General features: G+C 33.8%; 1 protein-coding gene across 2 annotated transcripts in view; it reads right to left on the bottom strand.

Annotated features, from left to right (window-relative positions):
• LOC118203336 (putative ATP-dependent RNA helicase DDX49) overlaps window positions 1–18348 on the bottom strand; it is a 35634-nt gene extending 17286 nt beyond the window's left edge. For both annotated transcript variants that reach the window (XM_085815909.1, XM_085815910.1), the window contains exons 1-3: window positions 18194–18348; window positions 17832–18070; window positions 17507–17701 (exon numbers count right to left, since the gene is read on the bottom strand). In XM_085815909.1, coding sequence (XP_085672035.1) covers window positions 17507–17701; window positions 17832–18070; window positions 18194–18278 — 519 coding nt within the window. In that variant the 5' untranslated portion in view covers window positions 18279–18348. The remainder of the gene's footprint in view (window positions 1–17506; window positions 17702–17831; window positions 18071–18193) is intronic.
• Window positions 18349–18658: the final 310 nt, after the last annotated feature.

Here is an 18658-nt window from a genome sequence, read left to right as displayed (position 1 = left end):
TAGACAGCATTCAGTAAAACTCTATTTTTAAATAGGAAAATAAATAAAAATAATTAAGAATACATAAAAAATATTCCATTAATTAATTTGATACCCTATTAAATTTATTTTAACACGTGAAAATGCTGATGTTTTTGATTGGTAATGCCTTGACAGGAAAAGATTTCACTGGTATACCATATGATAAAAATTATATGAATACTAGCATGATTGATATATACACTGATGGCTCCGGTTATGAAGGTGGAACTGGTTGCGCTTTTGTTATTTTTTATTACGGAGTCGAAATCTACAATAGAAAAATGCAATTAGAAGGAAATAAATCAGTGTATCAAACTGAAGCAGTTGCAATTAGAGAGACACTGCGGTGGAGTTATAAAAACTTAAAACAGTACTTTATAATACATATTTATTCTGATGCTCTCTCGGCCCTACAAGGCTTGGCAAATTCGGAACCAAGCAACAGACTTCTTTTGGATATAAAAAACACTTAGAACAAAATAAGAGAGAAAAATGGTATATATTTTCATTGGGTCAAGGCAAATATTAGTGTTATCGGGAATGAAAGGGCGGATATGCTAGCTAAAGAGGCTGCCCTGGGAGAGGGTGATATTTATGATGCTTTTAATGATTCCAAAATAATTACCTTGAGAAAAATGAAAGCAACTATAATTGAGAAATGGGCTCGGGAATGAAATGGTTCAAATAAAAATAAGGGTTACTTGAGGATTTTGACCATAAAAAGAAAAATGGATCTATTTAATAATATAGATACTATTCAAGTTATCATGGATCATGGTAGATTCTGGCCTATTTAAAACGTTTTAACCTCCAGGGCAATGATCAATGCTTGGCCTGTGGGAAGTACGGAAATGCAGCTCATTTCATGGAAGAATGTAAACTGACCGAGAGTGTGAGGACGAGATTTGGAAAAATAAATGAACAGAATGTAATTAAAAAAAGAAAATTCTTGAATAGCTATGCAACAAAAATTATGAGAATTGTGAATGAAAACAAGACTATCATAGGAATAGGACATTAAATATTTTAATCTTTTAATTTTTGTGTTTGTCTGCGTCGGGTATGGTGCATTAACCATGAGGCTGATTATTGTCGGCCAGGAAGGTTGCAGCATACTCGTAAACTAAATTAAACCCTATTAAATTTTTGTTTCCATTAAATTTAAATGCTTTCCAATTTTACAAAACAAAAGCAAAGAGTGTCTCATAAAAAGGCCACTTTTATGAGTCTTTCAGATATATACATTATGAATGTGGAACAGCACGGCCAAAGTATAGGCATAATTTTTATTAATGGATCTCCAAGTTTCTGTGAGATAACGTGGAAAAATCAAAGAGGTCATTAAAATTAACTAACGGAATCATTATTTTTTATGTTTTCTTAATTCACCTGTATTTTTTAATATTTAAAAACAGACTACTAATGGCACTATCTAAAAATAAATAAATAAATGAAAACAGTACACCGCAGCATGCTAAAACATTACCCATGTTTTTCACAAATACATGTGGTAAACGTAATCACAATTTCCTGACTTCTGGAATAGAATTGGTTGGTTGATTTTTTAATGGCACAAAACCTCAAGGGTTATTATGTGTCAGACAAATGGTGAATAAAATTCAAGATGCACAAACACACTGTATCAAATGACTTGATGAAATGAACCTGAAATGCTGATGAAAGCATGGAGAAATGACTTTGAGAAATGCTCTAGCAACAGGTAGAGCAGTATAAAAGGAAAATAACTTCAAATCATATGGTAAAAAAGAGATGTAATTTAAAAATCTTATGAAGTTGATGTGGGGGTTTCTTCCAATGAGATCTGTTAAGTTAACATTCATTGGGTTAAAATGATAATCACGTTTTTCACTAAAAGTAGGACAGCAGGTTAAATGTGATTAACTGAAATGGGAACGTTGCAGCTGCCACAAATAGGCTCATTATCTCCTTTCAAGAAATACTGATGTATCAGTCTGCAGTGACCAATTCATAGGCGAGTCAACAGTACATCCTCCTTTTGATTCTCTTTCGGCTCCCAATATTCCAAGTTGGGTTTTACCTGCCTTAATTTGTTCAGAGTCTGACATTCTCAGAGTTCTTGCCACCTGTACAAGATCTGATTAATTCCGTATGTCTGTAAAAAGAACATTATTTTCAGTGGTAATATCAGCAGATTTTGCTACGACGTCGGCCAGTTCATTGCCTTTGATGCCAGCATGTCCAGGCACCCAGCAGTACGCAATAGAATAACCTGCGTTTCTCAAATGGAGTTGTGTATTTAAAATTTCTAAGACCAAAGGGTGGCCAGTATTTGTATTTATTGAATAAAGAGCACTCAGAGAGTCAGAGTAGATGATGAACTTTCTGCTACTCTGCTTAGAAATAAGATTAAGAAATTCAAAATGGCAAAAGTTTCTGCAGTAAAGACAAGATGCAGTTTATGAACACTTATGAAGTTTGCTACTCTTGATTACTTTATCACAAACAAAAGCTGCCCCGACATAATCATGATTCTTTGAGCCATCAGTAAAAATTGCTCTATAGTTGGAATAACTGTTTCTATACTCCAAGAAAATTTGTTGATATTGGACATCATTGGTACTGCTCTTCTTAAGTTCTCCAAAAATGTTAAGTAGGTGAATATTCACTTTGTGTGAGGGAGCAATACCGAAAAAGTCAAAGCTTTTGAGATGCAGATCATTTAGGTTGAATTCTTCAATCAGTGAGTGAATGCGAAGATCAAAAGGAGGGATACATGAAGGACGTGCATGGTAAAGATGCCAGTACTGATCAGATGTCATGAGTCGGACAGAATATTCGGCCTGTGACATTACTTTGCAATGAAGTTCAACGAACAATTGCTTGCGTCTAAAAAGCAGAGATGGTTCAAAACAGATGACATATAAACTTTAGAGTGGAGATGTTCTTAAAGCCCCACAACAAATATGTAGTGCTTGATGGTGGACTGGATCCAATTTCAGTAGCACAGAAGGTCTTGCTGATCCATAGATAACACAGCCATAGCAAGTTTGGAATGGATTAACTCTTTGAAATCCAGACCCTTCGCTAAGCTGTATCCTCAAAATACCAGAACCGCCCGAAATACTTTTCCAGTTTCACAGCAATTTCCTCCCCTCCCCATCCATTAACACAGAAAATAGGTGTGAAGATTTCCAATGACATCCTTTGTACTTTCTAACAAAGATTCCATTAGCCTTTGACCCCATTCTTTATAAAACTATTCTGAAGGTCAGATCAACAAGCTTTTCGGGCTTTGTTATGATCACGACTGAGATTTTGTTTATTTCCATTATTTATATAGGAAGGAATAAATTGTTTAAAAATAAATATAATCCTTAAATTTTTAAACTGCTCTTTTATTGCTATTTAAAGCTCTTTTATTGCTATTTATTATATTTTATTGCTTTTATTATATTAAAAGCACACTGTACCACAAAAGAATCAACAACGAAATGTCACGATCAAACAAAAGATAAAAAAAAAACCTCTTAGGACAAGCTGTCTGCAGTAAACTGATGCAATGCATTTGGGGAAAGTGCACCTGCTAGTGCATACCTTAGGGGAGGGAAGAAAAGAAGATTACAATCTCGGCCATTTTCGGGCGGTTCTGGTTGTTTCAACGTAGGGCCATGTCGGGCAGATTGGATGTGAAGGAGTTAGAGCTCTATAAATGCGGAGCACAGAACAACATTCTGGTCCCCATGAAGTATTGACAAGGACTTTCAGTATGTTGAGAGCTTTAGCGCATTTTTTCTTTAAATTTAAGGTATGCAGAAGGAAAGTGATCTTTATGTCAAAAATAACTCCTAGGAATTTTGCTTCTGGCTCAACATGGATCAGAGAGCCATCAAGATGCAGCTCTGGATTAAGATATAGATTTCTTTTGCGACAGAAATGCATGCAGACGAGCTTCTGGCTAGAAAATTTAAAGCCAATGATTTTGTTTAGAGCAATTTGCAGCTGTCTCTCAATGTATCTCATATCTTGACCGTGACAATAGATCATCAAATCATCAACATACAGGGAGCCATGTACTGTAGGAAAAAGTTCTCTTAAAATGGAATTAATTTTCAGGCTGAAAAGAGTGACACTGAGCACCGAACCTTGGGGTACACCTTCTTGTTGTACAAATACTTGGGAGAGCAATGAACCAATCTTAACTTGGAAAGTGTGGTCCTTCAGAAAGTTTTCAATGCAGATGGGTAAATTACCTTGCAGCCCAGTGTTGTAAAGGTCATGAAGAGTTTTGTGCCGCCAAGTTCTATCGTACGCCTTTTCCATGTCAAAGAAGATTGAAACCACATGATTTCTTTTCACAAATGCATTGCATACTGCGGTATTTAAAAACAGGGCATTGGCGAGTGAAGATCTATCATTATGAAAACCACTTTGGTAAGGCGATAAGAAATGGTTATTCTCCAGACAGTAGGTGAGACGGTGATTTACCATTTTTTCCATGATCTTGCAAAGGTAGCTAGTAAGCGCGATGGGGCGACAATTTGAAGGATTTTTCGGGTCCTTGCCAGGATTTGCTATAGGTATTATAAAGGCCCTGCACCAGGCAGTAGGAAAAATTTGTTACTTCCATATCTTATTATAAAGAGCGAGAAGGACTACTAGAGATTCATAGGGTAGAAGCTTTATCATCAAATAACTTATGCCATCAGGACCAGGGCAGGTCCTATCAGTGCAAGAAATTACACTTCTTAATTCAAACGTGGTAAGATGTTTATTATAAGAATCTGCATTCGGATGGGAAAAGTTGATTTGAATCCTTTCCAAGCGCATCTTTGTGGACAGAAATTCTTCTGAGTAATTGCTACTGCCAGATACAGCAGCAAACATATCACCTAAAGCATTGCCTATTTCTTCTCTAGTGCTTATCATCTTTCCATCTTTTTCTAGAATAGAGAAAGGATAATCATTATATAGTTCAGAGGCTTTGCAGACTCTTTCCCAAACCTGTTTGCTAGACATTGGAAGGTAATAGTGGATACGTAGGCTGCCCATGATTTTCTCTGACTTTGCCGTCTCACTTTTCTTGCATTCGCCTTAGCTTTTTTAAAGGAAAGAAGATTTGCCAGTGTTGGATATCAGCGAAAGATAAGCCAAGCTTTCTTTTGCTCTCGCGAAGTTTCATGACAATCATTGTTTCACCAGGGTTTAGGGAGCTTTGGGAACTTTGTCAAAGGCTTCGGATTACAGAGATCAGCTGCTTGTACAATGGCATCAGAGATCATTTTTACTGCTACATTAATCTCCACATCGTTTACCATTTCTTCAGTCAGCACAGCACAAGATGCAAAAAGATCCCAGTCAGCTTTATCATAAAGTAAGCATGGTTGTCTAGAGATCACTGACTTATTTACAATCACTTGGAAATGGTCACTATCCTGGACTTGAATTGATCAGCAGGGAGCTTAATTATGAGAAAGAAAAATGTTAGTGTGAATACAGCTGTATCCAGTATTAAAAATACATAAAATACGATGAATGTTTACTTTGGCCTGCGTAGTGGCGATTTTTGGTGCAAAAACTGCCGCTACACAAGCCAAAATAACAAGTCAAAGAACTGCACAAACTCGGTATCCATGTTACACATCAACCTACTTTCACTTAAAAAAAAAAAAAAAAAATCCCCGAATAGCATAAATATGGCATTGTGCACTCCCTTGGCTTTATCCATGTATACATCAACCCTATTAAAAAAAAATCAGAGAAACGCACAAACTAGGCTAAATCGCCATTACACAAAGACAAAATAACAAGACAAAGACTTGCACAAACTCGGTATCCATGTACACATCGACCTATTTTTACTTAAAAAAAATTCCAGAATTGCACAAAAATGGCATCGTGCACTCCCTTGACTTTATACATGTACACATCGACTTATTTTCACTTAAAAAAAATATCAGAGAATTGCATAAACTATGCTTTACGTACTCCCTTGAGTTTGTCCATGTACACATCGATATATTTTCCCTTAAAAAGTCAAAGGAGCACCCAATTCTACAGTAGAGGCAAACAAAAAATTCATAATCTCAATAAACTACATTTTAAACCAAACAATAAAATAACACAAAAAAAGGAAAAACCTGTTATGTATTTTAGCAATGCACAAAGCAAATGTCTGTGGCACACTAAATTCCTTAACAGCATCCAAAAACTTAATTCAGAAGTCAAACAACAAAAATCAGCGTTATATTTACAAAATTTTCACAGGACTAGTTTCGAAGGTTTTACCGAACCACCATCCTCAGCTGCAAAACTGCAATCATTTGCGGTTTTGCAGCTGAGGATGGTGGTTCGGTAAAACCTTCGAAACTAGTCCTGTGAAAATTTTGTAAATATAATGCTGATTTTTGTTGTTTGACTTCTGAATTAGTATTTATTCGGCGTGTTATTGTGTCTTAATCCAAAAACTTCCTAAAATTACCTGAACTACAATCCTTATATCCTTATCCTTATCCGTCGCCACATAAATTCACAAAAATAAGAGTCAAAAATATACTGCATAATTCTGGACTATGGCTACTAAGTAAACCTTCATTTACTAACCAGTCGATTAATGTACTTTTCCCCTTTCGTTCCAAATCCTACTACATTAAAACTTCAAATTAATCCTACTACATTCAGCCATTGTACCGTCTAAACAAGGAAACAAGCAATATACTTCCTAAGCAACATACACCACAAAATCCCTTGCAAAACATCCTACGATTCAAAATTTCCTAGAATAATGCAAACAATTACATCAAATAGGGTTTCCATAACATTCAACTACTCAGGTTACCATAAATGATACAACTTGGCGATAAATGAAACTACAATTTCGCAATAATACAAGGGGTACCTTAAAGTCAAATCTAACCACAAATATCTGTATTTCACCATTAACATAACTGGAAGATATAGATCACAGGTTCTCAATATTTTTCGTCTCAAGCAAACCTTTCACCATTGCTACACCACTTCCTTTCCCAAAATCAAAAAACATATAGTATAATGCTTGCCAACCTATGACACGCAAAAATTAGGAGAATTTTTTAAGAAATTGGGAGATTTTTCACAATGTTAAAACGGCTTTTTAAATGATGAAAATATAGTTTTTAATAATGAATTAACTTTAAATAGTAACTAATTTTTAAATGCAAGCAACACAAAAATACCTTACACATAAAAAACATTTTTATTACTTGCATTGTTTAAAAAAACAAAACAAAAAACAAACAAAAAAAAAACAAACAAACAAACAAAAAACTTTAATCAGTTTTTGTACAAATGTTATAAACGGTGGCAGATTTGCTTTCTTTAAAAAATAAACTTCATAATTTTGTTCATAGCAATTGCCACATAGGCCTGCTTTTGTTAATAAAAGTTTTTCTAATGTGTCATCACTAATTTTAGATCTAAATTTAGTACTCGTTTTCGCAACAACACTGAAAATCCTCTCACACTCTGCATTACTATGGGGAACTGCCAAGATTCCATCAGCATCTTTCAGTTTTTCAATTAAACTCCACTGGGTGTCAATCCTAGCTGATTTTATAACTTCATCCAAGTTTTCTAATTGTAAACTGTTGTTATGCAGCTGTTAGAAATGTTTCAATTTTTCCTTCCTTTTAGAACTCCTTTCAAGATAATAATAAATATCAACAATGTGTTCATCCACATTTATTGGTAAAGAAGCTGCCCCTTTTTCAGCTGCTAAATTTAAGAGGTGACAGGTGCACCTCACAATCTGCAAATCTAAATTTTCCTTTCGTAAGATGCCTGCAACACCAGTCTTCAAGCCTACCAATACTGGTGCATTATCAGCACCAAGTGTTAAGCAATTATCCAGAGGGACTACATTTTCTTTTAAAGTTTTAATAATTAGCTGTGCTATATTAAAGCCTGTCAAATGTCCTTCTAAAGTGGGGACAGAAAGTAAACTGCACTCAATTTCTGAAGACTCTGGATTAAAAAAAGAAACAACAATTGGATACAGTTTTGAATTGGTATTATTGCTTCCATCCGTAGAGAGGCAGAATGGAGCTGTTTTAATGCAATCAATAACTGAAGATTTATTTTTCAAATCCATTTCTTTAACAATTGCATCTGTTTTGGTTCATGCACTTGAGTATTTCTCAGCAATTTCATTATCGCATACCTGCCAACCTCTAAAGATAAAAATTCAGAAGTTTTCTCCCCCAAATTCAGAAGAACACGAAGAATTAATATCATGCTTTGATATTAAAAAAATAACAATTTATACAAATAAAAAAAAGAAAATTGTACTTACCTTAGTAAATCTCAATTAAGTAGTAACTAAAAAATTTATTAGGAAACATAAAACAAGAACTTAATATTACACAAAAAAATTATTTCAATGAATTTAGAGTGCATCTTTTGGCTTTAGCCAAAAATTCTTTGGAAAATTTCCTGTCATAACAATTAGTTTCCTCATAACATTTAGCAATTAAAATGTTTTCTAGGGTTTTGGGTGAAATTGAAGAACGAAACATAGTTTTGTTTTTCTTCACAACACTGAAGACTCTCTCGCACTCAGCATTACTGTGTGGAATTACGAGAATAGCACATAAAACTCTTGCTAGTCTATCATATTTTGGTGTTCCATCAGCTCTTTTTATTCTTTTTAAGGTACCAACAAGGACATCAAGTCTATCTTCTTCAGAACTGGCAAAGTTTTCAAATTGTGCAGCAGAAAATTGGTTCTGTAGTTCATCTAAAGCATCATTATGGCATTCATTTTCTTTAATTGTTAACAAAAATGGAAATTTATCAATAAAAAAATGAATCTTTTCAAAAGATGAATTTTCAATTTGTTTCAAATTTTCCACTTCAGCATTTAAAAGAGCTTCATTTTGCAAAGGAAACTTCCTTACAATGTAATCACAGGCTGAGGGAAAGTACTTTCTAACACATTGAAAAAATTCTTTTTTCTCATGATCTTTCAAAGAATTTACAAGTTCCTTGGTCTGATTTCCAATTATAAGATCATTGTCATCCTTTTGATTTGCCAAACTATTATAGGCAACACGAATCAACACACTGTTTTTCACAACGAACGGTTTTACAAACTTATAAACGGACGGTTTTATAAACTTTATAAAGTTCTTTCAAAAGATCATTAAAAATTTGGATAAGCAGGAGAGATTTTGCCATCTGCCATCGATTGACACCGAAAATGTTGAATTCTGGAGTGCAGCTATCATTTTACTTTGTGCATCGCAAGCAATTTCGTTCACAATAGAAGATGTTTTCGTGCGAGCACAAGCATATTTCTGAGCAATCTTGGAGTCGGAAAACATCCGTCTGAAAAGTTGATCGGCGTGATCGGTAGCGCTTAGCGGCACGTTGTGTTCGATGAGGAATGCAGTAAACAAACATTCTGCCAAAATGACATCGTCATCCAAATTCGTAGCCGAATTTGAAGAAAAATCATCCACTTTCTTTGACGTTGTCGAAGCCGAAGCATTAACTTTATGCATTTTAGACTTAACAATGCTTCACAATGTCACTTCTTCCACCGTAACTTATTATGAAGTCACACACGCACATGTTGCAAAATGCATAGTTATTTCCTTTGAAGGATTCTTTAATTGTTGGAAATTCGGCTTTGTAGGCAGGCCGAAAATATTGAGAATACGGTTTTTTTGAACTCATTTCGTAACAACGACGTATTAAGAAAATTCGTAACATGTGCAAACAAACAAACAACAACAACAACAAAAAGCAGAATGCGACAATCCATGCTTGCTAAGTAATTCCTTTGCTGCTGAAGCGAACGTGAAAAAAATAATCTGGCGCCCACAAAGAAAAGAGTGGGAGAAACAAGTTTAGCACATTGGATTAGCTGGTTAAGCGGCGAGTTGGGAGAAACCGCAGGTTACTGGATTCAAAGTAGTCGGTAGTTGGCGGTAAAACACGATGCAATTGGCAAAAATCGCTGAATTCGCGAAAAATTCTAAAATTTCGACAAAAATCACTAAAAATACTTGAAAAGGAAAAAAAAATCGTAAAAACAAACGCATTTTCGTAAAAATTACGAAAAATTCGTAAAAGTTGTCAGGTATGCTATCGGGAAACATTTTTCTAAATAAAGCTGCAGCGTGATCCTATGCATTCAGTGGAAGGTTGTGCTCCAGTAAAAAGGCAGAGAACAGACATTCTGCATTAATAACCTTTTGGTCCTTTGTTTCCGAAGAAAAATTAAATTTTTCGTTTTTTTCAAAACGTTGTCCTTGCGTTTTTGTGTACACACATGTTTGACAATATCCGTCCTTCCACCATGCGAAATCGAAAAATCGCAACGGCAGGCGGTACACATCGCAAATTTATTATATTTCCTTGAAGAAATAATGGAAGGAAAGTCAACTGTGTATGATTATTGAAACGCACACGAGTATTTCACCTTTCTCACATAACAAAAGATAATTTGTAAAACTATTTTCCGAAGGCACGTGTACTCACACAACTCAGGACAAAATGACTGAAATAACTAAGGAACATTTAAATAACAGCTTGCTTTGTCCTCATTGGTTAATATATGCCAGATGACATGCAGTGGAGCACGATGCCCATTGGAAAACTGGAGAACAACGTTTCTGGATACGTATATGCTCTCACTCACAAAGCAGAAGTTATCTAATTTGCAAGGTTGTTTTAGATATAATCTAGAGAAAATTCAATTGCTTTCAGATATCCAAAATCACTTGTTTGTTCATATAACAAAGTATTAAGCCAAGTTCCATAAAAATCATGAGAAACTTTAAGAATAAGAAAAAGTCGGGAGAAACATATTGTTAATCGGGTTGGCAGGAGAGCGGTCGAAAATCGGGAGAGTTGTAGTATCAACATTTAGTTAAAATTAGATAATTTTTTAATGTGTTTTATAATTAAACAAGAAAAAGTATAGAAAATGCTAATAAATATGAAAACTTAAAATGTTTTCTTTTTTTTTTTTTTTTTTTTTTTTTTGTACTCATAAATTAAAATTAAATACTTAAAATTCTTCCTGGACCTCATTCACCCCTTATTGAGAACCCGATATAGATTCTTAACGCGGGTTTGATCGTGCTAGGTATGTCATACCCCCCTTCTGTTTTTTCTCTCCAATCTTTTTTTAAAAATTGATGATACTTCTTGTAGCTGCCTCCATGCTCATAACCTTGGAAGGGAAGATTTTCAGAAAGAGTTCTAAAAATAGATATCTTGAGATCGCCACTCCAGGGTATGTCACAACCAGCGCAAGCATTTCTGTTACAATTCAGAGTACTGGTAGAAGCATTGAAAATTGTTCTCTCATTATGGCACGTTTTCAAAGTTATGATGAAGAAATGCGACATTTAAGAAATTTACTTGATACTGTTTCTTCGGGTGAAGAAAGTCTTGAGGAAGGTTTCCGATAATGAAGGTGAGTTTTCAGAAAATGAAGAAATTTACAGTGAACACGAATCTTCTGACTGAAATAGAAGAATTAGAGAGCGATCTTTCTGACTCAAATGAAAGTGACTATTTTATAGGAAAAGATAATATAACAAAATGGAGTAAAATGAAATTCCGTGAAAATGTTAGAATTTCTACTAAAAATCTAATTTCGAAACTACCTGGAAACACGTGCATTTAAAAAAGTATTGTTTCTCCTCTGGAAGCTTGGAACTTATTTTTATCTTCCGATTTGATAAAGAAATTAATGCAACGTACTAATGTTTCTATTGGATCGATTAAAGAGCACTTTTCTCAAGAAAGAGATTCAAAAGAGACTAATGAAGCTGAAATTAAAGCATTTATTGGATTGTTGTATCTAACTGGTTTGCAGGTTGATCTTTACATTATGGTAACTTGGCGTTTTTTTGGCGAAAATTTGCCGACCAACTCTCCTACAGCAAACCTCTATTTTTTTCCCCCGCCGCCATTTTGTCTTCACGAAGTCAAGACATGTTTCTTTTCTTTTTATCTACTGAACACATCTTCCAACAATCTACTAGCCGAATTACACTTATGCTAGAAATTTTATCTAACAAAACTGCTTAATCATGACAAATATTCACTGAAAAATTGGGCAAAAGTACACAATACCATACTCCTTACACGTTTTTCAAAATAACACATAAACATAAACCATGTACACGCCGACTTATTTTTACTTAAAAAAACATCCCAGAATTACACAAAAATGGCATTGCGCACACTCTTCACTATATCCATGTACACTGCTTTTTTCTCATAAATCAGAAAAATTTCACGAAAATACATGACAATTTTCTGAATCTTTAAACCCGGTAAAAAGAACATATATGAAATTACCTGATCGTGAAAAAGTTTATACCCTTTCCAAATATGAACATTTCCACATATAAAATAAATAAAATATCCAAAAACTTTTACCTCTAAATCATCTATTATATTATACACGTCACCAACGAATTCATACCGCAAGCACTACAAATACTTAGTGTCAAATATTTAAATTATTTCCATGCACGTTTACTTCAACTTAAACGTATACCAAATTCCTACAAACATAAAATTCACAAAATAACTATCATTTAATTAAAATATCACTAAACCATGTACACGTCGACTTATTTTTACTTAAAAAAACATCCCAGAATTGCACAAAAATGGCATTGCGCACACTCTTCACTATATCCATGTAAACTGCTTTTTTCTCGTAAATTAGAAAACTTTCACGAAAATGCATAACAATTTTCTGAATCTTTAAACACGGTAAAAAGAACATATATGAAATTACCTGATCGCGAAAAAGTACATACCCTTTCCAAATATGAACATTTCCCCGTATAAAATAAATAAAATATCCAAAAACTTTTACCTCTACATTATCAATTATATTACAAACGTCACTAACTAATTAATACCTTTACTTCATTACAAATGGTTACAAATACTTAGTGTCAAATATTTAAATTATTTCCATGCACGTTTTGGCAAATTACTTTACTTCCACCTTACATTTAGAACAATGCATAAAAATAATATCCTCAAATAATTAAAAATACTAACTTACCTATTCTTCTTCAGAATCATGATTACGTGTCCGATAAACTTTTCTTATTTCTGTTTCAGGATCTTTAAAATCATACTTATAGTTCACACCAAGGTACCAGGTAAAATAAATAACTTAATAAAACATCTTTACTTCTATCTCGCACAATCTTAAAGAAACACTTATTACCCCTTTCAATCCCACTAAATACGCATTTCGAATTCACTTTAGTTAGGGCCATGGGATCCAAAAGTTAACGAACACGGTTTCACACAACACAGAATAAAGGCAAATACAAAATTTCCAGATTTTTTCCCGATTTCCCCCCTTTTCCGATTAAAGAAACGTAATTCGTCCATTAATATCACATTACATATCACATGATCTCTCATTTCCCTCACACAAAATAATGCGTAATCGGAACTGAGTACTGCTCACATTATTACCAAAGTCCCAGGTAGTAACCTTTATCGCCTCCAAAATGTCGCCAAACTACCAGTTACCATATTGTAAAGATCAGCCGGTTTGCATAAATCATCCCATGTGTACGTGATCTTTGGACAACAGACGGCACTGGAATTGAAATATTCCATACAACTATGTCATCGCTTTGATAATGCACAAACCCACCAGAAACTGGAAAGAATTCGATAAACTAGCTCCAATATCTTTTTTTCAAGTATTTGTAGAAAATTGCTAAACGTCGCACAACATGGAAAAATATGTCTCAACAGATGAAAAACCGAAACTTTCTAGAGTTCGATGCCCATTTAGGCAATATATGCTAATAAAACCATCCAAATATGGAATCAAAAATTTTGCGCTGGTCGATTCCAAAGTTTTCTACACTTAGAAATTTATGCGGGACAGTAGCCAAAAAGTCTGTTTCAAGTGGATAACTCTCCTAATAGTGTGATAAAAAAAGATTAATGGAACCTCTTCACAACTCAGGAAAGAATTTAACACTGGGCAACTGGTATACATCTTATACACTTTCTCAAGAACATTTGGGGGGGGGGGAAACAGGTCTTGGAACTTTGAGGAAAAATAAAAAAGAAATTCCTCCAATATTTTTTAGCATTCTGAGTTTCAGAAAGGAACAACCATTGTTTCTTATGCAATCCCTCCAAAATAGAAACGTGCTTCTCCTGTCTACAATGCATAATGATGATGCAATTGATCTTGAGAGTGCAAAAGCCATGAAACCAGAAATAACTTTTTATAACCTTATTAAAGTTGCCGTCCATGTCATGAATGAAACGGCTTCAATGGCTAAAAAAACAAGTAGTTGGCCTGTGGCTATTGGAAAGATGGTTGGTTTGAATGGCTAGCAAGCACCATTTTTTTTTTCATGTTGGACGTTGCTGCAATAAAAGCAGGGATAATTTTGTTATCAACAAAGAAACCAACTACTAGGCATCGAACCCGACGTTCATTTCTAAAAACACTGGCTGATAGAAGATTATAAGTCAACAAGCTATGCTCCCACAAAGCCTAAAAGTAAAAATTCATAAAAAAAAAAAAAAAAAAAAAAAAAAAAAAAAAAAAAAACTGAAAATTTTCAGATTTTAAATTACGTCCAAAGGGACTTTTTTTAACATTTTGAGTGTTACCTTTATTTATTAAATATCATGTTCTTCGCACTTAAACCATAAAATTCAGTTTAAGAGCAATATCGCAAAATAATGTTAAATTAAGCATATCTTTAGAATTTCCGATATACACAGTCTCGCGAGCTGGAGATAAAAGTATTTTCTTTCTATATAACGTTGCCATTTCTCGCATTTAAAGCATTGAGTTTGTAAATCAAAAATTCATTAAAGTTTTACAAAATATAAAATCTATAATAAAACAAATTCCAAATTTGGGATTTCAGATGCCCATATTCGCAGTAGGATTTCGTCATTCAAAATTCGATGGCTCTATGTACTATTGTTTTATCACAATGCGAGAAATAGACAATAATTTATGCAGATTTTTCATTATTTAATTTCTTCAAATATAATGCAGGACTCTAACATTTTGTGGCAACAGTTTGAAAAGTGAACCGACGTTTATGAGTCCGACGCAAAATGCCAAAACGAAAGCAATAGTCCTTCGGGACTGAAATCCCTTTGGACTAATAATGAGGCCGATACACATCCTGGTAAAAAGGTAAAAATGACGGTACTTACGTATTATTGCAACCAGGTTGGTGCGATTTGTAAGTTTGAGTAAAAAAGTATGAATAGAAAGAAAATGTACATTTATTAATTACAGATAATTTTTAATACAGTTTTTTATATTATTTTGTTTTAAAATATAAAATAGCAATTAAACCCTTCCGGTTTCGAATTTGAATAAGTTGCAGAATTATTTTTTCGGCGGAAATCTTTTGGCTATTGCTTTTAGCACTGATTGAAAACCGTCTTCGCCATTAACAGCTTGAGCTTGTCTATAACAGTTTTGTCAGCAATTCCCATCTCTTCTGCACAAAATTTAATTGAGGTTAACTCTTTACACCAACAATAAATGAAGCGCACCGATGTCACAAATGAAATTTGACTACCTTCAAACCAATTTCCAGTTCTCACACACAAATGTTGATTGCACTCTTCGACATTACATTTCCAGAAGATTTGCTTTCCAAAATACAGTTTCATTTTATGAGAATTTTTACAAGTATGCTCCTTCGGTATAATTCCATATCCCTGCAACAATTCAACAGCATCTTTTTCACTCGCAGGCAGATCCCAAATACCCATAGTTAAAGTATTTCAGGGCATTCAATCTAACCAATAAGAAAAATAATTTCTTTACGAAAAACTACGTATAACACGTAGGGTTGCCAAATTTGTCGATTTATGCTAATTTTGGCCTGGTTACGTTAATACGTTAAGTACCAAAATGACATATAAAAGATGTGTTGAATGCGAGGCCAAAAAAGACAGAAAAACTAAATTTGTCTGTGAAAAATATGTATGCATGAAACATATGGCATGCATTTGTCAGAAATGTGCAAATCAAAGGTAAAATTTTCAATATATGTTCAAAACTACGTTTTCTCTTCTCTGTTTTTGTTCTTTTGTACAGATTAAATGGTAAAAGAGAGGAAAAAAACTGCCCTGGGAATGTTATACCAGGCATGAGCAATCCCCTTCTTTTTTTCGGAACTACTCTGATATGCGCCCTCAAGTCGCCAAATTTCTACGCTGCCACATTACTATCTAAATTTTTTGTCTACATTTTGAACTTTTAGCCTAAAATGTCTCCAAAAACGCGGTTTTCGCACATGCAAAAACTACGTTTTGAACACACAATTTAGCTAAAAATCCGAAACAAAAACAAAAAATTTAGATACCAAAAACGTAAAGTTTCTAACCAAAAATATTTGACAAGAATCCATGTACACAGCAACATGTTTTAACTTAAAAATATCTACGAATTGCACAATGTAGGCAACGATCGAATCTACAAACTACGCACACCTCACTTTAATAAATTAACATAACAACAATAAATTTCAAAGAATACCATGTACACAGCATACTGTTTAAACTTAAAAAAAATTCTACGAATTGCATAATTTAGGCAAGGAAGGAATCTACGATCTACGCACTCCTCGCTTTAATAAAATAACATAACAACAATAAATTTCAAATAATACCATGTACACAGCGTTCTGTTTCAACTTTAAAAAAGATCTACGAATTGTACAGTCTAGACACTAAACAACAAAATAAACTAAAATAAATTTCAAACAATTTAAAAAAACAACAATAACGACAGAAATTCATACTAAAGAACCAATGAACATAACATTCTACAAAATAAGAACAAGGATAAAACAAAATGCACTTACCATGAATTAATGAGTTTTCGAATAGCAGAAATATAAATTTCATACCACCTTTAACATGCCACCACGTAATCACTATCTTATTTACATGACAGCCAGATGCATTATCCAGAAAATTTATACTATGGTTCACAAATAAATAAAATTACAAATCCTTACTTCTATCACGCACTGCCATTAAAAATAATCTCCCAGACCCTCTTTCCACACTTCCAAATACCCACTACCCCTCAACAGGATAGCCACAATCATATTTCCTTTTGCCGACCATTTTAACAACTACCATTTTATCTTTCCCTCCCATCTTCTCAGACACAGAGGCGAACCAACGAGCTCCAGCGAAAGATTTTTCAACGTCAACAGGGTTGCCATAGAACACGCAATCGTGCCAAAAACCAGCGCAGAACACATATCGCCACATTTGGTGAAATTAGGGCGTATATTAGACTTGTACCTTTTTTTCTTGTGCGAGTAATGCCGTGTTAAATAGCACAAATTTGAAAAAAAAAAAAAAAAAAATCAATATCTCTGTCAGGAAAACACAAATAAAGAAATATTTTTGGTGTACTTCTAGCATTTTATATAGATGATGCACACATTATATTTACCTGCTCAGTAAACTGTCCCTCCAAAAGTCTATCAGCTTCATCCAAAACCAAAACCTGGGTTCTCTTGAATGAAAAATCATTACTACTTTTTAAATGATCTGCCAAGCGGCCAGGAGTTGCTACCATGATATGGGGCTGAGAGTTGATTTCCTTTCCTTGAGCTACCATATTCATGCCTCCAATAACAACAGATACCTAGATAATTAAAAAAAAAAATAAATACATAAATTTGAAATGGCTACATAGCAAGTACTACCCTTTTAATCACAACGCTATATCACAACCATAATAATTTTTTTGTATTCCTTTTTCGAAACGCACTTACTTCTAATTGAATAGGTTTCCCGATTACTTTAAACTGATCCGATATTTGTATGGCAAGTTCCCTTGTTGGTGTCAAAATCAATGCAAATATACCGTATGGATCTTCGGCCAATTTCTGCAATATTGGCAAAGCAAATGCCAACGTCTTACCAGAACCAGTTTTTGATACTCCAATGCAATTTTCTCCAGCAAGTATTTTTGGAATGCAATATTGCTGAACAGGCGTAGGGTTCATAATACCTATAAAATAAAATAAGAATAAAGTAGTCAGATAAACATTACTATAACCGACAAACTGAATTTTAACACTTAAAAATATTAATTATTGCATTTTTAAACTATTAAAAACATAAATAAATTTACCCATCGCTGTACACTGCTCAATAAGCCAAGGGGATACATTTAAATCACTAAAATCAAGTGTAGAGGAGAAATTTTCTGCCATCATTTCAAAAGTACATAAGTGGACTTTCACTTAGAAGTAAAGAGAATTTATTTTTGCATTTTAAATAAGCCTTTCTGCCTGTTGTTAAACTGAACCCTACTTTACGAAAAACGTTGCCTATTTACATTAGCTCTGCTAAAGGCATTCGTGATTTATGATACAAAAATTGATAATCTATGCATTTTACTACATAATATAAATAAAAATAGCTTAAGTGATAATGCTGTTCAAAATTTCAAAAGTGAAATATTTTCTCAGCACAAAATTAATTAAATTGAAAAGTGTCAAATTTGGGTACTTTATCCGCTATAGTAACGAGATTTTACGAGCATGAAGAAATTCCAGAAATGACTTTACAGTACACAATTTGACAGTGTTTGTTC

This window comes from Stegodyphus dumicola, chromosome 4, assembly GCF_044657685.1.
Source record: "Stegodyphus dumicola isolate Sdum_Otavi_A_Nest chromosome 4, ASM4465768v1".
NCBI lineage: Eukaryota > Metazoa > Arthropoda > Arachnida > Araneae > Eresidae > Stegodyphus > Stegodyphus dumicola.
Note: the sequence above shows the minus strand (reverse complement) of the source record. Positions and strands in the feature narration are given on the sequence as shown.